The 24,098-nt window shown below is 38.4% G+C and overlaps 1 protein-coding gene across 1 annotated transcript in view; it reads right to left on the bottom strand.

The window, feature by feature from the left end:
• The window catches only part of LOC149311412 (dystonin-like), a 401,747-nt gene that overhangs the window by 127,337 nt on the left and 250,312 nt on the right, over positions 1-24,098 (bottom strand). Inside the window, 9 exon segments of the mRNA XM_089531013.1 lie at positions 477-633; positions 2,132-2,298; positions 2,483-2,800; positions 3,695-3,903; positions 7,969-8,092; positions 16,034-16,210; positions 19,816-20,364; positions 21,135-21,419; positions 23,031-23,264. Coding sequence (XP_089387139.1) covers positions 477-633; positions 2,132-2,298; positions 2,483-2,800; positions 3,695-3,903; positions 7,969-8,092; positions 16,034-16,210; positions 19,816-20,364; positions 21,135-21,419; positions 23,031-23,264 — 2,220 coding nt within the window.

The following is a 24,098-nucleotide window of genomic DNA, read 5'->3' as shown; positions in this document are numbered from 1 at the left end:
TCTGCAGTGTGGATAGGACCTAAATTATGTATTTAAACCATGTTAATTCTATTCTTATGAAAATTATAAAACTGTCTCTGCTACAAGAGCTTTTGCTGATCCACATCTGAATATATAAATGTCTGTCCATCTGCTGGTCTATCTATCTCCCAATTTAACAATTTGGTAGAAACCAAATTCTCTCTTGCTGCAGCCAATTCTCAATTTACTGCCAACAGATGGCACAGTTAGGTATCTTTTTGCACACACTGAATGTGGCCTTCTTCTTTGGAATAAAATGGGAGTGAATCCCTCATATATAAGGAGTTCTGAATTGAAATAGCTGTTCATACTGATGCTGTTAGAAGGATATGATCACACACACACACACCAATATTAGCTTTTTTTTGTCTCTAAAGCAAAAAGGACAATGCGGTTAAATGACATACCAATCTTGTTAACTAACATATTTCCTGCAACTATAAGAAACCTCTTACCTTGGTGATTTGCAAGTGCTTCTTTAAAGTATCAGTATTCAAAGAAGGTTCAGTTTCTGGAACTTTTTTGATCATCTCATCTATCCATTTCTTTAAAGTTTCTACATGAAGGTTAAATGCATTCATCTGCTGTTGGCAAGAGGACACATCTTCTTCTCTATATAATTAAAAATAATAGTGACAGTTAGAAGAGATAGAATCTCTATTTGAAATTAACTATTGTAACATTAATTACATCAAAAGCATTGTTTATTTATTTATCATAATCAATGTCCAAGACAATGTACAGAAATAATATACTGACAACACACATCCTTCCAAAGGTTGCATAATATAATAATAAAAAGAGAGCATGGGAGAAAGTGATGGATGAATACTGGGATAGGGGAAATAGTTTAGATACTCTGGATATACAAAGTTATAAACCTATAATTGAACCAGAGTTTCAAAGGCTTTAGAAAACAAATTAACAAACAACAAGTTTTTAACTGAGATTTAAAAACAGTAACTGAATAAGCAGTTCATAGATATTCAGGAAGACAACAGTCAGGACTGAAAGACCACCTTTGGCATGCCCTGTGCTTTGCACAGACAGAGCAATTGTCTACACAATTAAAATACTTCTCATTCAAATTGAATAGACTGTGATCTGGACGATCACATTATTTGGAGGAATTTGGGCTTCTTGTGGGGGTAGGGGAACATCTGTAAATTTTTGTAAAAAGGATATGTGGTTTTTACTAGGGTATATGAGAATATGCATTATCGAATGTGTGGCTGTCTATCTGTTTCACATAGGTTTGCATGGCTGTGCATTTTCAGCAGAGGAAGGGTGAACAGCTGCAAATTTGCACAGGAAAAAGAAGTCAATTGAGTTTTGATGCAAATGTGTGAAAATCCGCAGAAATTCACATAATACGCTTACATGTAGACCAGTCTAGAGAAGCTGTCAGCTTTGTTTTCTGAATCCAGCCTCCCAACAGTACTTGTAGCCAGAATCACCAGGGCCCATGCTGTGAACTGGCAACTGAGTAGGTCAGACCATCATACACTGCTGTTCAGATTTCAGCCTATCCTATGATTCTATGTTTGTATAAATCCTTGCTCTACTGTGGGTGTTTCTTGTTTCTGCAAAGCCATTATAAACCGTTTAACTTTCCCATTTATAAATTTCTAAATAATTGCAACCACCTTATAAGTCTGTGCAGGTTGTAATGAGAGTTTCTAATTATTAGGGTTGCAAATTTAAATCAGTACAACTGGCATTGCTTTGATTGATTAATTGATGGGAGGATTTAGTAAGAATCCCTCAACAGCAGTGGGACTATAAATTAAAGGCATACATTTAGTTTTTATTGATATTTCATTTGCAATATATCACTGTAGTACAACCACGCCCCCATAAAAACATTAAAAATTACCTGTTCATCTAACATTGTTAAAGCTTGCATTTATTTATTAACTTCTAAGCTATCCTTAAAAGGCATCACTCATGAAATCTTGATTAATATGCAATTTATTTTATTGTAATTAAGTACATATAAATCAGCTAAAAGGCAAGTAATTAACCAGTAATCACTGAACTGTTTTGATGCATTTTAATCATTTTCATTATCACTATTTTTACTGCTGTAAAATTCTGCCACTATACTCACTTTTCTCGTATGGTTTCTTCCACTTCCCTAAATTTCTTTGACAGGGCATTTACTTTTTCTAATACTAAAGATTTGTCCCCAGGAAGCGCATGAGGAGAAAGTTCTTCAATGAGGTGTTGCAAAACTTCAAGATCACTTTTCTGCTCTGTCAATTCAGTGTTGGTTTCCTAGAAAATGGACAAGAAAGTAATTGCTTCATACTTGACTGCATGACCTGGTGTTCAGAATTCAGTCCTTGAACTCAGCATGTTTCTTCATAATTGTGAATGGGGTTGCTATATCCACTAGCATATTGCTTAATATGGTGGTAATTTGCATAATTATAAAATATTTACATTATTATAAAATTACCTGAACATATTGGGACATTTCAGTAACATCCTTTCCTGGAATATCGGCCTCACTTAGTGCGTGAGTTTTCTTATCCAAAAATGACTGAAGTTTATCAGAAAGGCATTCAAATAGTTCTACTTTACTCTTCAGTCCTTCCATCTTTCCAAGTTTTTCTTTGTGTTTCTTATTTGCTTCACCAAAACGTACAGAAAGTTCATTCATTTTAGCTTGTAAAGAGGATGCAGTGGATGGATCTGCTGTTTCCATAAATTTCTTCATTTTTTCTTTCATGGCATTTAGGCGGCTTTGACGACCTAGAATGTCTTGTTCTAATGCCTGAAATAAAACAAAGACATCTGAGAAAACAGACAGGATCTCTAAGTATATACCTCTATGCAGGTGAAGTGATCATCAACAGATGAAAATTACTATGCTTCTCAAAGCCTGCTTCTATAGCAATGGTAGCCACAACTCCAAACTGAAATGGTTAGTACTCAAAGGGGATGACAATGACTTTCACAGGTTTTGTGCAACCATTGCTTATACCTTCTGTGGGATACTGCTAATGTATTTGAGTCAACAGATGCTTGAATTGAGAGTGGTGGAGGTGATGTCCAATTTTCAGATGTTTGGCATCTTACGTTTTCTGCTATGTTAGCATATGAGCAGCTAAAGGTAAAGGTAGTCCCTTGACATGAATGTCTAGTCATAACCAACTGTAGGGGGTGCTGCTCATCTCCATTTCTAAGCTGAAAAGCCTGTGTTGTCCAAGGACTGCTCTGGCGGTCATGTGGCCAGCATGACTCCACCGAATGCTGTTATCTTTCCATTGAGAAGTGGTACATATTTATCTACTTGTATTTGCAAGCTTTCCAACTGCTAGGTTGGCAGAAGCTAGGTCTAGTGACAGGAGTGAATCCCATCATGCAGCACCTGGGCCTCAAACTATTAAGCTGCCGATCTTGCAATCAACAGAGTCAGCATCTTAACCGCTTGAGCCACTGCATCCCTATGAGCAGCTAGTCGCCTGTAAATGTGCTATGAGCAGTTGAGAAACTTGTTATCTAAAAGAATCTTAATGTCACCCTCTTACAACGTGCATTTTCTTCAAATACTAAGACTTTTTGGTGATTCTTAATTTTTATCTAACTTTTTAAAAAAAAAGATTTATATAAGCATTACGTTCTTGATACCTAGAAGAAAAATCTGCTCTATTAAAACTTTTCTTACCATACTTTTACTGATGACATCTTGAAGAGCAGCAGAATTCAAAGGCACGTGACCTTGCTCCTCAAGACTCTTCTCAACAGCATTCATCCAATCAAGCATTTCATCCAATCCATCCTGAACGCTTAATGAACGTGTCAGAGTGATTTGGAGTTTCTCATTACGATCATTCACTGCTTTGGATAACTGATTATACTTATCCACAATAGTATCTGAAAGAAACAGGGAAAAATTACAGATTTATAATCTTATGATACAAGGAGCTGCCTTTAACAGTGTTAAACCAACATAAGTATTTTATCCAACACAATTGAGTGAAACCTGACAACTGTGTTCCAGAAGAAGTCTTCTCCACCCACAGTCTGTAAGGTCTTGCCATCAGAGATGCAAAAACTGAACTTCCTATTTTTCATCTTCATTAGGAATGCCTTACCATTAACCTGCTATTGGCAGGTGGGATTAAAAGACATTTTAAGAGCACTGAGGTAGAGGAACAATCTTCCACAATTCTGTGTTTTAGGTAGTCCTCAAGCATGATAAGGTGTACACATTTAATTTAATAAAAAAAATCATAGCTTTGCAGGAGCGAATACTGTCCCTATTGGAATGACTGATGAGATGCTAGGGGTCATAGTGAACAAAAAGTTATTAGTTGTTTGTCACGTTTAACATGTTACTGTCCATATTGATGAAAATGAAAGTCCAAAGTCTTTCCCCATATTTTATCTATTCTTATAAAAGGTGAATTTGTCACTTTCCATAACATTACTATAAATAGTGTCAGAGATCAACATTAGTCCACCAGTTTATGAACCTTGCTCCATCCTGTTATATCAACCTGAATATTTCAAACATTTTTATGCAGTTAATACTTTCCTTCTGATTCAACAAAACTGCCCCCCCCCCCCATTCACAGCAACCATTTTGCTCAAATATATGATAAACTAGCTTTGGGGTCATTTCTAACCCCAAATATGAAACTTTCCCATAGTGCTTCATAACATAAATGTATTTTTGGTTCTTCTATTTACTGTGCACAGATACCGTTTCAACTGCCCTAACTATGCAGTTGTGAAATGTTAGTGTTAAGTACATATGTATTAGATAAGTACCTTAACAGACCAATTTTTTGTTTATGTTTAAAATGTTGTGGAATTATTTCCCATATACTATTCATGTAAGTTTGCGCACTTTACATTCTATGATATTATTTAACCCCAATATCTTATATGAAACTATGTTGTTTTACTTGAAAAAGGAGTCTAATAAACTTCATGGAATAAAGGAATGCTTTTTCCATTCCAATTGATGTCATGTTTAATAACTTTTACCTGGTATTTTATCTACATGGTTCCCTTGGGGTGCAATTGACTCTCATCTCCCTCCCCCATGACTGGATAGTCTTCTATGAATGGACTCCTGAACTTTTAACACTTGTTTTTTTAAAAAATAATATGAGATGCCCTCATTCTGTCAGAATGTGTTTAGTGTTTCATAACACACTTGACAAGAATTCTTTTCTCTATGCAAGTTTTATTCATGCAAGAGTCCTAATGCTAAAATGTTACCATCTGTTTTGTATAGAAAATATTGCTATGTCATAAGATCAGCCCTCTCAGATGTTCTTCTAACTTGATTTGCAGTAGGTCCATATCCAAACATTCGCCCAAGCAACCCTCAAGATTTACCCACTGTAGCTGTCATGTTATAGACCAAATAATAAGCTTAGACCAAGAAGCATGCTGTAAACAAGACAGTAATTGACATAGAGAGGTCACAGTACTGAGTACACTCAGTCTCAGAGCACAACCAGAGGGACTGAGCATTTTCTTCCCTTACAGATCTTAATCTGAACTCATCAACCTATGCTGTTGGGAGTCAGAAAACAGCGGGAGGGGGGCACATTTACAACAGGAGGAACCCACAGATACCAGTTATGTTTCTGTGAGGAAAGTATGGATTCTTCATTAGTATTCTGGCCGCAGTCAAGTATTATTCAACACTGAGAACAGTATTTCCAGGCACTTGAAAACATGGGATTTTCTCTGTTCTTGATATGTGTAACCACAACTGAGATACTGCCAGCTGAGCCTTGCAGATAAAACAGTTGATCCATTGTTAAAAAGACCTCTTAAGGTAAATTGCAAAGAGATTTAAAGAAAAGGAGTATACGAATGGATTCTGTGAGAGATGGATTTTGCTTGTTCTTTTTGCCTAAAGAATTTTCATGACTGGTGTTATTTTGCCATAAAGAGGGTAATTCTATCAACTACCTTGCATTCAGATTACCAGGACAAGTAAATAAAATACTTCAGCTTCAGATATGCAGCATAATTTGTTTTGCAAAATCATTCAACATCTTTCTACAGCAAATGTAATACAAATGAACAGCTAAAAGAGCAAGTGACTAAAAAATGGACCAAGAGCTGATAAACAAAACACTAAAAAATCAGGCTAAGCACTGCCAAAGGTAAAAATAAAAAGAACTATAGCAGTATTTTAATACTTTAACTTGTAACTGTTGAATGTTAAACTGATGAACTTCATATACTTTAAGGAGAAGAAAAGGGAATTAAAGGCTTAAATCTGTATATCCAATTGAAACCAAAAATTTATTTCTTAAACATGTTGGATAAGATTCCTTTACAAATTAGGAGAAAACATGAACAGGTCTTGTTTTATTTAATAACTGCCGCCAAAATCACAATTGCACAACTCTGGAAAAACCAGGAAATGCCGAATAAAGAGGTTTGGATGTTGAAGGTATATGTGTGAAATGGACAAACTGGCTGCTTAAATCAGAAAGACACAGAATTAATAGAGGATGAATGGGCTCCAATACTGTTATATTGTAAGAACAAACAATAAAGGGTGCAGACCACTGTTTTGAGAAAGCGACTAGTATAAAAAAATGCTCAAAAATGACAAATAAACTCTGGGGACACAATAGAAAATTAGGAAAGGGGGGTGGGGGAAGGAATATTTTACAGATCAATGTATAGATTTGTGACCAGGCTTAAGAGGGTCTATGGAAGTACTGTTTCAAGGTATTTTCTTATATTTGTTGCAAAACTTGTTACAGCTTTAGTTTTATTTGCTTTTAAAATAAAATACATATAATAAATAAAAAAGGAATTTATAAAATACTCAAAATACATCATGCAAGTTTAGCAACAAAAAAGTAAGTTGCTAATGGAGTTTAAATTTTATTACTTGTCCTCAATGCTCAAAAGCACTTTAGGACTTCTATGGGGTCAAGCAGACTGCCAGCTTGGAGTGGCCTTTGGCCGCCAGCCTCAGTGGCTCCAAGTTTGGTGTGGGACCGCAGTGCCCAGATGCTGCGGTCCCAAGGCCGGCCACCACTGCAGTCCCAAACAAGCCACTAGCAAGGAGTGTTTTTTGGCACTCCTTTTGCTGGCGGCCCTAGGTTGCCTTAAATTGCTATGGCATGGCTTCAGACCAATCCAGGGTGTGTGTCATCTGTCATCAGACACTTTTGGCCTGTTTTGGGGAGGGGGGGCAAGGTGACCTTGGAGTAGCAGAACCCCTTCCTGACTTCATGACAAGTCATATAAGAATCCAGAAATTCATATGTGTTTCAATGCAGTTTGATGTATGAGATGGGAAATATATATATATATATAATGCAGTCCATCTTTATTACAGCCATAGACCAGCACAAAAGACAAGTACAGTGAGCCATACGCGAGCTGGCTATAGGCAGCTTACACTGAAGCCGTGTGGCAAATATAAGAATGGTGCATGTGCCTGTGGCACACGTGCACGGCCGCAGTGTGAGCACAAGCCTCATTATATCCAACGAGGCTCGAGCATACACACTTTTTGCCTTATGCGGGGGTGGTTGGGTCCAGAACAGATCCGCCATGTAAGGCAAGAGCCCACTGTATTTGATCAATGTTCTTGATTGAAAGACTCAAAGCTGAACCAATGTTGATGCTTATCAGTGCCTGGATGAAAAACTACCAAGAACCTCTTCTAAGTCACTTCAGTACATCCTGTCCTTCAACCAAATACACCCTTTGCACTTTAATCAGACTCACTCCCTCTCCCTGTACATGTGACTGGGATATATCTGGATTTAACTCCACCCAGATTATGTTATTTTTTGCTCATTACAACAGAACAGCAGAAAAAATGGAGCAAAGGAGGAGATGGGCAGTGCAATAAAAAAGAGAAAGAGGAAAGGATGTAACTTCTCTAATCTTTAATTGTGAAAAATGGAAGAAGAAATCAGAGGAGGCAGTTAATCATCATACCCAGTGTATTTCGGATTTCATCTTTATCTGGCAGTAATTCTCCCCTTGTGTCGAAAAGCACGTCTGCTGTTTTTTTCAGTTTCTCTACAGCAACCTGGTGACCAGATACTTGTCCCTGAAGCACCTGTGGAATGGTATCATTGTTACAATTACTTTTCCAGGCAATATACAATAAGTAAAAATGATATTTGCTTAGAGGGCAGAAGAAGAAGATATATTTAATCATCACACAGAAGACTTTTTACATCTTGTTCTGCTAGTGAACATCCAAGCAGCATCTGTGTCAATGCCAGGCATCAGAGATTTGAACTAAAAAAAAAACCCCTTTGTTTTGTATACCAGTTTTTATGCTCTGTTTTTTTACTCGGACAAGGGCAGTTTGGAGCCGAGACATTTTGAAATGTACAGTGCACTTATACATTTCTTGTTCATTTTGATGGGATCTGCAGAAGAGAACATCTTAGTGAACCACACTGCTGCTCTTAATGGTACCCAAAACCATTTTCCTTTACAGTACAGCCACCTCTGCCGCTGAGAAACAGGAGGAGATGTCGAGGCCATTATTATTTCTATTCTTTAATCCATTATCACTGACCATGATACACATATTACAAATTGTAACTGCAACATGATGGCCACTATAACAGTGATTTCAGAAAAACAAGCTCTCACAATTAACCACAATAAACAGAGTTTTCCTGATGCACAGGAATAGCATCCATGAATGGGAAGAGAGTTTATTATATTATTAAAATACAGCCTGTTATGTCAATTTGTCTTTGGGGTTGGTAAAGTTGGAAAGCTGGAACACCAAAGCACTCTGTTTCAACTTTATTGATATTACTGCTTAATGTCAGAACATACAACATTTATTTGGAACCTGGAAGGGCATGGGTCAAAGAATTCCAGATATACGCAGCGTTTAATTCAGTGACTAACAACATAATCCTACACGATTTATTGGAAGTAAGTCCCACTATGTAGTGTGCCTAATAGAACTTTGGGGTGAAATAGACTGGCGGAAGGGGTGGTTTGAAGCTGCCCCTTCTGAAGCCAGATTGGGACCTTGGCAACTGCATGCCACAGCCCCAATCTGCCTTGAAGTTGCCCATAAAAGGAACGACAAAAAGCCAGCTTTTCTGCCTGTGCTGTGGCCAGAAGCTGGCTTCATGACACTCCGGCGGAGAGAAAACACTGCACTGCCGGACTGTTATGAAGCCACCCCCATGTAAATAGCATGCGGCGTGTAAACACTGTGCTCCTGAGCTTCTCGGAAGGTGCCACAAAGAGCCTGTCTGTTTTGCCCCTCAGTTGAGAAGCATGCACTAGCAAAGTGATTACTGTATATTCATCTGATTGTAATGAACAATCTAAACTCTCTGGGAAAGGAGTTCCAGAGCCTGCTAGCAGCCATCAAGAAGGTCCTCTCTCATGTTCCCAACAGATGTATCTGTGAGAGTGGTAGGACAGAAACAAAGGCCTCCTCAGCAGATCTCAAAACATGAGTAGGTCTGAATGAGAGAATACCAATCTGGACCTGAGATGTATTGAGCTTATTAGGCCATAAACTGTTCTTTAAATTGTATTGGGAAATGGACTGGTAATGGTTCTAATGCAACAAGCAACTTGTGTCCTCCCTGTAGCCAGCCTTGCCCTATGAGGAACGACTCAGGGAGCTGGGGATGTTTAGCCTGGAGAAGAGAAGGTTAAGAGGTGATATGATAGCCCTAATTAAATACTTGAAGGGATGTCATATTGAGGAGGGAGCAAGCTTGTTTTCTGCTGCTCCAGAGACTAGGACCCGGAGCCATGGATGCAAGCTGCAGGAAAAGAGATTCCACCTCAACATTAGGAGGAATTTCCTGACAGTAAGGGCTGTTGGACAGTGGAACAAACTCCCTCGAAGTGTAGTGGAGGCTCCCTCCTTGGAGGTCTTCAAACGGAGGCTGGATGGCCATCTGTCAGGGATGCTTTGATCTGGATTTCCTGCATGGCAGGGGGTTGGACTGGATGGCCCTTGCGGTCTCTTCCAACTCTATGATTCTATGATTGTAGCCCAGTAACAATGTAATTGTTCTTTGGAAACTTTCTGTTTCAGGAAGGCAGTGGCTCTGTTTATTCTTCGAAAACTATGATTTTGTCAATGTGGATAGTCTCACTGCCAATGCAGACAACAACTATTCTATGTACAATTGCTATAACCCATTAGTCTCCTGGTGTCCATCTTGGCAATCTGCCTCTCCATACTTAGCTAGACTGTTTCTCAAACAACATACATACATGCAGCATTGTATAGGCTGGGACCAGAAGTGTTTCAGATTTTGATTCCCCCCCGCCCCAGATTTTGGAATATTTGCATAGATATGATCAGATATCTTGGAGATGGGATCTAAGTCTAAACACAAAATTAACTTATATTTCATATACACCTCATAGCTTGAAGGTAATTTTATGCAATATTTTAAATAATTTTGTGTATGAAACAAAGTTGAAACAAGGCTCTGCCTTGTGAACAGTTGAGCAGGATTGCTGTATTCACCTCCTTGAAGCATCATGTCAGAACTCAAAAAGATTTTGATTTTGGAACATTTTGGATTTCAGATAAGGGATACTTAGCCTGTACCAGCCTGGAAGAATCTTCCAGAGCTTACCCTCCATTGCCATAGTATTCAACAATCTAGAGTCATTACCATATCATGATATGATCATAGACTAGGATTTTGTAGAGGACTGGCTCTGTTATAATAAGGTATATTTATTCTTTATTTTCGCTATGATAATTGTAATTTTCATAAAGGTTTTTTGAGGGTTACAAGAACTGTTTTGCTTTAGAAAAACAAATCAATCCTTTAAATATGTCTAGAAAGTAATCCAGTGCCTTGAGCAATGAATAATATTTTGAACTGCTAATCCCTATAAAAAGATTATCCACCATTATGCTGCCAAGGTCAGTGCCTTGACAGATTACCAGATAAGTGTGTCAGCTGCAAAAGGCAGCTCTAACCTACAACACCTGACTTTTTAAAAAATGCTCTTTGTTCACCGCTCTTACTTTCAATTCTGGTCCAAGTTTTATACTTCCCTTCCTCTGAAACATTCCAGCTAACACTGCATTCCCTTCTATCTCATTTTCCTAACATCTTCCCACCACTTAATGGTCAGATGTCATTTTATTTGAAATATAAATAAACCCAAACTCCAGTAAAGCCACAAAGCTTGCATTTATTGTGCTGGTTGCATTGTACTATCAATCAAGATGTACAGAGCTCGTTTTTTTCTTTAGCTCCTGAGGGCCAGCTAAAAGTCAACATCCTTTTTAAGGGTCCACACTTCACATAAAAGACATGATAAAACTGCATCAACCTATCATGGTTTGTAATAAAATATTGTGCCAATAACCTGACAGATTTTAATAGTAAATGGCTATGTATTTGTAGAAAAAGGGGACCCTATATTTACAGATCAGAAATATAGTTGTAGAGGATTTCCTGCATTAACAGAGGGATATATTAGATGAACTCTTCAAAGACTCTATGAGATAACATCAACTCTCATCCTGCAATGCTATGTGGATATAATTTTAACTGTGGCGGTACCAACCAACCAACATTTGAGGAAATGTTTTTGTCCAAAAAGCAAAACAAAACCAATCTCATTCCCCCCCCCTCCAATTGTCCCTTAAAGGTAAAAAACAACAACCCATAACTCTTAACAAAGCCAAGCAAATGCATACAACACAGAGAACTTTGCAGTCAAAAGGGCAAATTTTAGCTTGAACATCAGTGCACCACAGGCATACCCATACAGTAGCCATAAGTAGCCATACTATTAGGTGGTGCATCATGTCATAATGTATACTTGGAAAATTATGCTCAGGTACAAAATATGGCTGGTGTCCTGTTGGTAAGCTACACTGTCGTAAGTTAGACTTTCAACTTCACAACCCTTTCCTATTCATATTTACCACAGTGGTATAATTGCCATGAATGTACATGCTCCAGAGACAGCTAACCAGTCACATCAAGGGATGCAGTGTGGTCCTAGTGTAGTGGTGGAATTTTCCTGTTATAATAAAAAGCCTTAGAAAGATGGAGTCACTTGGGTTAAGAGAAAATTAGTTTTTTAAATTGAAGTTTGAAAACTAGAAAACTGGAGCAAAGTCATAAAAGTGCATCATGACCTGTAAGGGAAGTTTGCACCAGCAGAAATAGACATAATATACACGATTTAAGATAAGGAGACATTGTTGATGTTCAAAGGGGAGACTGTTGAAGGCTGCTGGATTCCTAAGGGAGGAGTAAAGAGTAAGAAATGCAGTTTTAATGTATGCATGTATCTCTGTCCTGATTGTAAGAATTCTGTATGTTTAAATTTTAACTGGCCAATGAAAAGTGATGAAAACCTTTCTTTGTGTAATTGACTATAAGATTAGGCCATTTGTCTTGTTCGGGGTCTCTCAGAACAGACCGCATGCTCTGAAGCCGCCTGGAAGCTGGCTTCCTGCTGCCTGGTTGCGGCACAGCATTTAGAAGCCACACACTGTGCCATAAAGCTGTGGCAAGGCGGGAAAATTCAACTTTTTGCTGGTGCAAAAACGAATGGCCATTTACAACTTATTTTTGCACTGACAAAAAGGTGGATTGGGGCCGTGGCATGCAGTTGGTGCAGCCCCAATCTGGCTTTCTCAGGGGCAGTTTTAAGCCACCCCTTTGAGGCAGTCTGTTTCGCTCTCAAGTTTCTGATGCAGAATCTGCATATCAATTATCAAAGTGCCTATCTAATGTACTTGTTGATCAGGAAGTCATAGAAAGAGTTTTAGGGACCTAGAAAGTTTCCTGCAATACCAGATGTTTAATAATTTCTTTTTAAAATGGATTTGTAGAAAGGCTTCATCATGTTTCCCATACTTTGAATCTTTACATGAAACTATGAGGAAATCCAGAGGTTTGAGACTACGCAAAAGTTATCCAGTTCTATTTCTCATAACCATCAACTGAGAGGAATAGGGCAGGGATCAAAGTTTGAAATCAGCCATTGAGGGCACTTTTGGACTAGATATAAGCAAACTTTAATTTTAATCTAGACAAGGTAGGCTACTGTTTCTTAAGGAAACCTCTTCTGGAATAGATTACATTCTAGAAAAACAGTAGGGTTATATCTTGGGGAGTATTCCTGTATCTGTCTTTAATTCTGGATGCTCAGATAATGGTAATCAGGAATATCTTTGGTGACCTCATCTGGTATGTTAACTGCAATCTTTGCTGGAGATGTTGAACCTGGTAAGCATCATTCATTCATGTTCTGGTCTCAGAGTTGTCCGTGCAGACAGGTCATGTTTCAATTGATGCAAAATGTTTTGTCTACAGCCAAATGCATTGAATCATATGATAAAGATCTTCTACCATATGTATCAGTTTTTATTGTTTTCTAGGCTCAAATCAAGGTACTAATTTCAACCTCTATTAATCCTTCATACTTTGAGAACTATATAGTTCTTGTTACCCTTCTTTGCTCAATTTAAACTGTTCCACAGTATCCTGAAGCATCTCTCTCTATCCCTCCATTGTATGATGCATCATGCCTGGATATGAGATACAGCTTTTATGCTGCAGCATCCAGAATGCACAATGACTTCCCCAAGAGTGCAAACCCTATTCCCCGTATTGCCTACTTTACGCAATCCTTGAAAAAAAATTTTTTTCAGTGAGCACCATCAAAATAGGGGCTGTTTTCATTCACTTGATCTCATTATTCTGATACTGCTTCTAAATTCTCATTTATGTCCCCGCTGATTTTTTTATTCAGCATTTCCTGTTATTCCTCTCTTTCGCCTTGACTTTCTGGCCTTTAGTCTTACACTCTAACATCATTATGTTGATCATTCCTATCTCAGAGGACCTATAATGGGAAGGGGGCAGCACCACAGGCTTTAAGGGGCCACTTTTCCACCCCTCATCCCTCCAATGGGCCACACCCTCCTGAGAATACCAAACACCTTATTTTCTTCCATTTCCTCTCCAAAGGGATGTTGCATGATTTCCTGTCACTATGAAAGAGGCAAAACAGGGATAAGAAGTTATTTAAAAGGTGATGTGAGATTCCGAGGTGGTTTTCAAAGACTGGGGAAGGTTTTGTTTTGTGTTTCTTTTTTTCCTTTTTGCATATTTGGATGCATTTGGGGAGCCTTAGATATCATTTTTAAGTGCTCTGCACCTGAAAATTATCCATCTCAAGTATTCAATGTATTGTCTATTCCTCAAACTGGCCAACCAGAAATTGACACTAAATCATGGCTGTCACTGGTTGGCGCTATTCATAACCTCAACTACCACTGGTACAGTGTGCCCTTTGTTTACGCGGTGATCCATTCCGGACTCCCCTGCGTAAAACAAATAACGCGTATGCTCGAGCCGCATTTAAATGAATGGGGCTCATGCACGCGGTGGCACGGTGATGCGTGCGTACCATGGGCGTACGGTCCATTTGGCCCTATGGGACACGCCGCCCCTTCCTCCCCGCACAGCTTTCAGCATATGCTGTAAAATCAAAATCAGCTCTGTGACATTGGGAATAATTGGTTTAAACTCCAAACAATTGCTCAGTGGCTTCCTATAGATCTCTAACAGAAATGGGAGCAGAATGGGCTCGACAGCACTGCATAATTTAGCTCAAAATTACAATAAAAGATGACACATGACAAAACACATATGAGTACTATCAGTAAGTAATGATCTACTGCAGACATAGGCAGAGAGAAGATTGAAATTTACTGGTAGATTTCTGTATGATTTGCAGAAGATTAGCAAGGATTTCTCACTTCCACTTTTTTAACAATGGTAGTAGCAGAACAAGTTTCCCTATCTTGATTAGGTTGGAAATTTAGAAATCTTTGGACTTGTGTGTGGGCAGACTTTTGTGTAGGAGCGATTGAACCTTCAGTTCAGTTCTGGAACTGAAAATCACTTCTTAGGCTTACAATGTGGTCAGAGACAACTGTTTTAGCATGTGTTGCAGTAGCAGTTATTGTTTTGTACCTAGTCCTAGTTGATGGGATTGTGGGATTCTAGTAAAATGTAAAGTAGTTCTTACAGGCCTGAAGTATGGCCATCACTTCAGGGGGAAGAAAAAACAGATAAGATTTCTGATAAATTTAACAGAGGTCCTAAACACACTGAAGAAATAACCTAGTTTAACACTGCTTTAACTGCTCTGGCTCAGTGCCAGGAAATCCTGGGAATTGTAGTTTATTGTGACACCAGAGTTCTCTTATAAATATCTCACAAAACTATAGTTCCCAGGATTCTGTAGCATTGAGCCAAGGCAGCTGAAGCAGTCTCAGAGAGGTGAAATGGACTGCCACAAAGGGAGAGCGTGATGCTGCCTCTGAGAAAGCCATGTGGGGGCTGCGGCAACTGCATGCCACAGCTCCAACCCACCTTTTTGCTGGTGCAAAAAAGTGGCAAATTGCCACTCCTTTTTGAGCCAGAAAAAAGCTGGCTTTTCTAGTGCTGCCACGGCTTTGCAGCGCTCCTGTGGTGTGCAGCATGTACAGGTCATGCCAGTGGGGTGCCACAAAGCCAGCGCACATGCGGTTGGTTGGGTGATGTGATGCTGCCTTCGGGGTGTTGTCAGAGCATGTGGCATCTAAACACCATGTTCTGACGCCACCCTAAAGCCAGTGCAAAGGGGCAGTCTGTTTCTCCCCAAACTCAATTATTTCTGCAGTGTGTTTTGGATCAGGATTGCATTTTCTTTGTTCATCTGCAGTCAAGAGATTATCCACTAGAACCACTAAAGCAGTTGTTTTTCCACAGTCAAACAGATACAGATACATGAGAGAGGGAGGGAGGGAGGGAAAGAATTTTATGTTCGTTTGGCAAATTGTACACTTCCATTTTCCCCCCTATGAAAACAAGTACTACATATGTTAAATCAGAAATTTAATGGATGTTGTCCATGTAACCTGCACATGCACACCCACCCACCCTTGTGTATGTATAATTCTTTAATGTTGTTTGATCTTGCTGTTACAACAGTAATGGATGATATTTCTCACTATCTTTACCTTGGTTTCTTCTAGTTGCCTCTGGAGATTTTTTGGATCTGCAGCAACAGCTTCTGATAGATGTTTATTCACAGCTTCCTCAGAATCCTGGAGTCCTGACAGAAGCCCAGAGGAGGCATCCTCGTAATTCTGATATTTATCTACCAGGTCTTTGAGGTTATTTCCAAGAATACTGCACTGGAAGGGCAAGGAAAAGAAAATGGTAATAAAGATAAGAACATTTTAATTTCTTTTAGGATATAACTTGCAAAGTGTAGTTTTATTTAACCTTTCCACATGGAAATCTTTTCTGATTTCCGAAGTTTATCTTGTAATCATCAGCATTGATAAACAAGACATTAACAAACTTTCCATACTTCTCTCTCTCGTCAATTTCTCTCCCTCTTGCACACACACACACACACACACACACACACACACACGTGTTGCCAGGTTTCCAAAATAGCTAGAAGGGGCAGTCAAAGTTCATGACATGCAAGGTTGACAAATGGAAAACAGATATTGGCATGTTCCGGATGGGCCCTATTGGGCGCCGTCGTTACGCATGAGGGGCGGCACTTCCTGACACGCCTTGCCCCTTGCACATAACGAGGGTGTCAAAATGGCAGCGCCCTATACAGATGGGCGCCGCCATTTTGACGTGACGGACGCCTAGCGTCCGCATGTCTCGGCACCCTTGTGATGCCGCAAGGGCGCCATTGGCGCCTTGCAAGTCACAACGGCACCACAAGAAGAACCCACTTTTTGCGAGTTCTTCTTGATGCGCTGGGGAACCGCGCTGTTTGTCCATTGCGGTTCCTTCGCGCAGCAAACACGGGCGCTGGCAGACCACCCTTTTGGGCGGTCTGTAAAGTGCCATTAATAATCATAGAATCACAGAATCATAGAGTTGGAAGAAACCACAAGGGCCATCCAGTCCAACGCCCTGCACTCAAATCAAAGCACTCCTGACAGATGGCCATCTAGCCTGTTTTAAAAACTGCCATAGAAGGAGACTCTACCACATTCAGAGGCACTGTCAAATAGCTCTTACTCTCAGGAATTCTTTCGTAATATTGATGTGAAATATCTTTTTCTGTAGTTTGAATCCATTGTTCCGGGTCCTAGTCTCTGGAGCAGCAGAAAACAAGCTTGTTCCATCCTCAATATGACATCCCTTCAAATATTTGCACAGGGCTATCATATGACCTGTCAAAACTTTCCAGGTAGCTAGTCCTCCAACAGTCAGTACTGTGATCACAAGAGACCATGTACACCAGACAATGGAAAGCATTATGTGTAAAAGAGATGCTTGGTGAGCAAAGTATGGTAAACCACCTTATCTGCTGGTTCACCAACCCCAACAAGAGAGATGAAATTTGCCCATAAGCTTCTAATTGGATACCAGGAGCATTTTGCTTTTAAATAAACTGATTTTCCTTCTGTACATATAGCACCAGGTGACAAGAAGACTATGCTTTTGTTAATTACAAACTGTTATATGCACATATTGCATGCACCAGTTTCATTAAATCAAAACATTTGTTTAAACTGAATGGATACACTTCCTGTAGGGCTTTAAAAAAACATTTGCTTTCATATTTGGATAAAAGGCAATTTTTTTCTTATTAGATCTGGCTCCCTCTAGTGGTAAACCTTTAAAAGATGCACTATATAAACTTTAGACGAGAGTGACTGTTGCAGATTGAGTCTATTTTATCCAAAATGCTTGGGACCAGAAGTGTTTTGGATTTCAGATTTTGGAATATTAGCATATACATAATAAGATATCTTGGAGATGGAACCTAAGTCTAAACACAACATTCATTTATGTTTTGTATACACCTGATACACATAGTGTGAAGGCAATTTTATACGCAATATTTTAAATACTTTTGTGCATGAAACAAAGTTTGTATACAATGAACAATCAGAAAGCAAAGGTGTCACTATCTCAGCTACCCATGTGAATGATTTTGGAGTATTTTGCATTTTGGAATTCTGGAAAAGGGACACTCAACCTTTTAGGATTTCTGCACGGATGGTTACAGTTAAGGATTTTGTTTTTGTGGAGGGGGATCATAAAGTCTTTTGACTCATGGGGCTGGAGGGAATGTTTTATTTTGTTCGGTTCAGTTTAGTTGTTTTTACAAAAATGACTTATTCAGATGGCTGACATCCATTTTCTTGGAACTTACTGTAGTAATTTTGAATTGTACTTGACCTGTTTATTAGCAGGTGTGAATAAGTCAATAACAAAGATATAGCCGGATTCTTTTTTTGGCTGCAAAGACATAGAAAAGGATCCTGTCTGCCTAAACCTAACTTGATTTTCTGCAGTTGTTACATATTATAATGCTTTGGCCTAATTCCAGGTGCTATTCCCAACTAAAGAGACCCAACAAATCAATTGCTTGAATGGCAAACCAACATTTATGTACATCTCACCAATCCAAAGGGTTAAATCCAGTTAGGACTAGTGATTGGATTGAGTTTTTAATTTGCATAATCAATCATGCTATTTCATTTTAATTTCTACATCTTATCTTGCAGTGCTATATATCATATTTTACATAAGCTTAAAATGTACAGGTTTAAAAAAATATTTTGTTGTAATTTGTACATCACATTTTTGTATGTATATGAACTTAAACTGTTTGTATTTGTTGTTTGGTTCTATAACTGCACAGTAATGAGTTTGAGCTTTATTGTAGCTGAAGTGATAACAGTGATCTTTAAATGCACTGAAACACCCAAATTGTAAAATTATATTAACTAAACAGAACTGATAGGTCTCTTTCAGTCTTAACATTGACCACTTTAGTCTAATTTACCATCTTCATAGTGATTTCTTTGGTTATTTTCTTGGTCAATCTAAGAATATCCTGTGTTTTTCTTTACCTCCATTTTCTACCCCACAAGATAGCTACCTCAATGATTCCTAGGTCCAAAACACACTGCAGAAATAATAGTTTGGGACTGCTTTAACTGCCCTGGCTCAGTGCTAGGGAATCCTGGGAATTGTAGTTTATTGTGGCACCAGCACTCTCTGACAGAGGCGGCCAAATGTCTCACTAATCTATAGTTCCCAGAATTCCCTAGCAATGAGCCAGGGCAATTAAAGCAGTCTCAAACTTATTTCTGCAAGGTGTTTTGAACCCTAGATACACATATGGCTTCCTATTGTTTTTCGTTCCTATTTTTCCTAAAAATCTGATGGAGGGGATGGTGCAATTTAAAACCTTGCACACTGCATTGTGCACAAAGCTGGACCTAATGAAACATAGTATTATTTGACTAACCACTGGTATTACAATCACTGATATTACTACTGGTATCAGATATAATATCTAATATTTGATGGCATGAGATTAGGCCTCTGGATGTTAATATGAATGAACAGTATCCTTACAAAATCTTTTTAACCTGATTTACAAAACTAGGTCATCTTGAACCAATCACAACCCCAACCTACACTACCTCACAGAAATGTAGTGAGGGTCACATGGAGGAGTGGGCAGGAGGGGTAATCATCTCACACCAGATTCCTGGAGAAAGGGTGAAATAACATGAAATTAATAGCAATGATCCGTCAAGCCAGTCCTGATTACCAGGTGAGCTATGTATCTGAACTTGGCTTGAAAACTGGAAAACAGAATATGCATATAGATGCATCAAGAAAAAAATAAGATAGAATTACTCTCTACCAAAAGCATTACACTTGCAGTTTTATATAACAATTTGGCAAATCAGTCAGCATATCTCAAGCATTCACACTCCTTGCATATGCATGCTAAATTTACCTTAGAGTAGAGAGATTTGAATCGACCAGTTGCACTGTCCAACTTATTCTGTACCTCTATGAATGTTGATGAAGTATCAACACCTTCTTTATCATATTTAACACCTTCTCTTTTTTCGTTACATGACTTGGCAGCATCCAGTACCCTTTGTCCAGAAATTGTGATATACCTTAAGTCCCCTTTGTGAGAAATGACATCTTCAGAAAAACTCTTCTGCCTTTTTAGTTTGGCCATAATCCCACTAAAGTCAGATGAACCTGTCTCTAGGTGTTCAAGTTCCTGCTCTGCCTGCTGGAGCCAGCTTTCAAATTCACCACAGTCTGCATCAAATTTCTCAAGTTCCTCCTGCAGTGAACGTGTTAACTTCAGCTTCTGCTCCGACTCAGCTAAAGCGGTATCATACTGCACCTTCAGTTCCTTCATGTTCCTTTGAATCTTTTCTTTTTCCTCTGGTGAAAGATGATGCCCTTGTTTCTCAAGCAGTGCCTGGGCTGACTGCGTTGCTATGATAACAGCTTGTTGCTGTGAAATAATTTTTTCATGTTGAGCCTGGGATGAGAGTAAAATCCAAACATACATATAATTGGTATTCTCTTGCAGAACATTACCAGTTTTTGTATAGCTCCCCATGCACATACAGGAAACACATAGACGTTTCAAAAACACATAGAATTGTTAAACCACTCAAGACATCATGTCCTATAGCTGTACCAACACATAATCCCATTTTCAAGTTCCAAGAGCAAATCAACTGTACATGAACATTTCAATGTGCACAAAAAGCCTAACTCAACTGACTGTATGTTGGAAGATAGCTCCATGTGTACAATGGTGTGCCTGGATGGAGCTCTCCATTAGTGAAGTCACTGAGGTATTCCTCAAACCCACGGAAGCTGTGGGCCCAGTGACATTCCGAGTGATGTTAGCTCCTCCCAGACTGTACTGACTGAATGTGCATCAACACTTTTTTCATTTTGGCCTACTTCTGTTTTTCTAAAGCTTTGAGCATCTGAAAAATCTCAGCATGGTTAGGAATGAATACATTCCAAAGCAGCGAAAACCATGCCAAAAACTATGCCAGAGACTACCAGGTATAAATAACTCAGGTGGCCCAAACAATGTCCCTCAGCTGCACTAGGTCTTGCTTTGCACGAACCAAAGCCACCATATTGACAGATAACAGTGTTTTCAAACATACAAGTATAGTATGTCCCAGAAATACGTCTAGACAATGCTACATCTACCTCATGCCTTTTCCAGAATAGGTATGAACTGGGGGGAAAATATTTTTAACAGTTAGCAATATATATCACTGGTACCTTAGCTTTCTGATACTGCATGTTGAGATTATCTTCCGAGAGTTTCAGCTGGCCATCTACCTGGGTTTCATTTTCCTGTTCAATTTCTAGCAAGTTACCATTGACTTCATCTTCTTCTCCCACCAAACCCTCCACATCCTCTTCCTGAAAATGGGTACCATTCTGCCTGATTTCTGGCTTGCATTTCTTCTTCCCATATTCAGCATCTTTGTCTACATTTGATAACCAATCCAGAAGATTTTCTATTGTATTTTTATTCTCTTCCAATTGTTCTCTGGCTGCCACCTGTGTAAAATGAAGTTCATATTTAAGTTCAAACTTGAATCTTACTCAGTCCTAAATGGTTCACAGATATTCATAATAGTCCAAATGTAGATACTTTAATGCAAATTTAGAGAGAAACTTAAGAGAAATTTAAAATCAACAAGCAAAGGATTATTATCTGTTCCACTGATGCGCACAGCTCTGTCAAGACTGAAAACTTTTCAAAATCTGGCTCCACATCTGTGGAATGGTGTTCCTTTGAACCTCCAGCTGAAGGAGGATGCTATCTGTTTTCGTAAGGGGTTGAAAACCTTGTTCTTTGATTTGTCAGATTAAGCTGCTGAGTTGTGCCTGAGGCTGCTGAGATGGTTTGTTGGGGATTTTATGTTAATTTGTAGTATTACGTATATTTTATACCTCTGTCTTTGATTCTATATGTTTGATATTTTTCCCTTTGGTGGAAAGGGCATTATAAATAAACCATGATGATGATGATGATGATATCACCCTGTTAGTGCAGTTCTAGAGATGACTCCACAAAAGACCAAGTGGGAATAGGTCTGATTTTGGAAACACCTCTAAAGCTGATTCACAAGGCTTTATATCTGGGTGTAAATATCAGAGTATAAAATGCACAAGCGGTGTATGAAGTGTGTTCTCTGTATGCATCAGTAGCTGCATTCTTTATTAAAATAAATATTTTAGGACAATATTTTGCAACACATGTGCATATTAAGGAAGTGCAGGACTACATATGCAGAAAGGCTCAATCCATATTTAACAATACTTGCCATTCATGTATTTTGTAATAAAGGTAAAAACTTTCTCTATGCATTTATGGGTCCTCCAGAGTGATTTTATGGTCAACATCTGGAAGAGGTATACCACAGAACCAGACTGGAGGACCTAGAAAATGCCTAGAGGGAACATAAATTTTCCATTGCATGTAAGTGAACCTGTGATATACAAACTCTTATAACATGAAACCAAAGATTTATATTTGTATTGTTAGGCTACAGATGTCTGAGCTGCAACACTGGATGAAGAAAAAATGATGGTTGTTTGTTTTGGGGATGAGTGGCTATTACTGACATTTTGGGTTGGTGGAAAGGTCATTAAATAATTTCAAATTATGAGATTGGAGAGAGATGCAGCTGGAGAGAGACTAGGGAATTTGTGAAACGGTGGGAATCCATGCCTTCTGCCATTTCACACATCCTTGCATTCTCTCCAATGATATTTCTCTCCATCCATGTCTCTTGCATTTTTCTCAACCCTCATGATTCTCTTCAGCCTTGCAAATACAGTGTGTACTATCCTACTTGTATTTCAGAATATCAAAACATTTCAAAACTGAAGCCTCAAAGCATCATGTTGGCACTTAAAAATTAAGATTTTGGAGCATTTTGGATTTTGGCATAAGGGATATTCAACCTGTATGATAATGATGATGAATTTGGTAAATTTCTGGATTTTCCTGCTTTTCAAACATAGATCAATGCGTGTGAACAATCAAACATTTAGCTTAGGACATTTAGAAAATTCATCTTGCACTGTCAAGCCTTCACATGTGATTAAAAAAGTAAACGATGTGCAATTTTAAAAAGCTAATTTAAATGATTATTAATTAACCTTCTCTGTTTCCTGCTTTATAGCTGTTGTCACAGCTTTATCCAGCTCTTTTCTGGATTCTTCTGCCTTCTGGCTAAGGAGAAGACACTTGGTCTTTGCTTCATTCAGCTTCTTTTCAAGAGAGATCTTATCTTCTTGAAGCAGCTTTTCTCCATTTTCTTTTAAGAACATCTCTGTATTTTTCACAATTTCAGCCAATGCCTGTGTATTTGCTTGCATATTTTTCTGTAACTCCTTGAGGAAAAATGATAACAAAAATAAAGATCAGAAGAACATGTTATCTTTGCTCATCTGTTATATGTATTCTTTATTTTGTGCTGTAAAATTTATTAAAATTAATTTTAAAATGAGGCATAATAAGAGCTATATATTTATTATTCTGTTTTATTATTTTATCTTCTCAGCTCTTCTTCAAAGATGTAGGCTAGATCTCCCTGCATGTTTTCTAGGAATGGCGATGCCAGAAGAATTGTTATGATTAAAATATTTGTTATAAATTCATAAGGACCTTGAAAAATTAGTCTCAATTTTTAATGATTATAAGATGACTGAAAGACGACCTAAAGTACACCTGAAAATGTTACCTAAAACTGGGAACTCTGACATAAAATCCAGCTGGAAAGCCCAAACCACCTCTTCTTCCTAAGAACTCAAAGTTTTTTTTAGAATTTAACCGTATGAAATTATTGAAAGCTTACTTTACTGATATCCTGTACTGTTGAAAAAGAATACAAATAGTTTCTGTATATGTTCATGGCAAGTCCAAATGGATACACATTTCACCTGAATGCTTGATTCACATGAGCCCATTTCATGGTACATCTTGAGGCACATGTGTCTGAATGAAGCCTCTAAACACATATCTACCTGCTTTTGTTTTAACATCACCATCTGCGTCTCTACTCTTAGTTCTTCCACAATTAAAAATAAAGTTAACATCAACAAGGGAAGGAGTTTTTTTTTTTGTACTATGGTACCTCCATTGTGGAAGACGTTCCACAAGGAAATTCACTTCACACCAACACTATTACTCTGTAAATGGCATTTTTAAATTGTGGAAAAGGCATT

This window comes from Sceloporus occidentalis, unplaced genomic scaffold, assembly GCF_023333645.1.
Source record: "Sceloporus occidentalis isolate IW3139 unplaced genomic scaffold, rSceOcc1.0.p SCAF_6, whole genome shotgun sequence".
NCBI lineage: Eukaryota > Metazoa > Chordata > Lepidosauria > Squamata > Phrynosomatidae > Sceloporus > Sceloporus occidentalis.
This window is presented reverse-complemented; position numbering and strand designations above follow the sequence as displayed.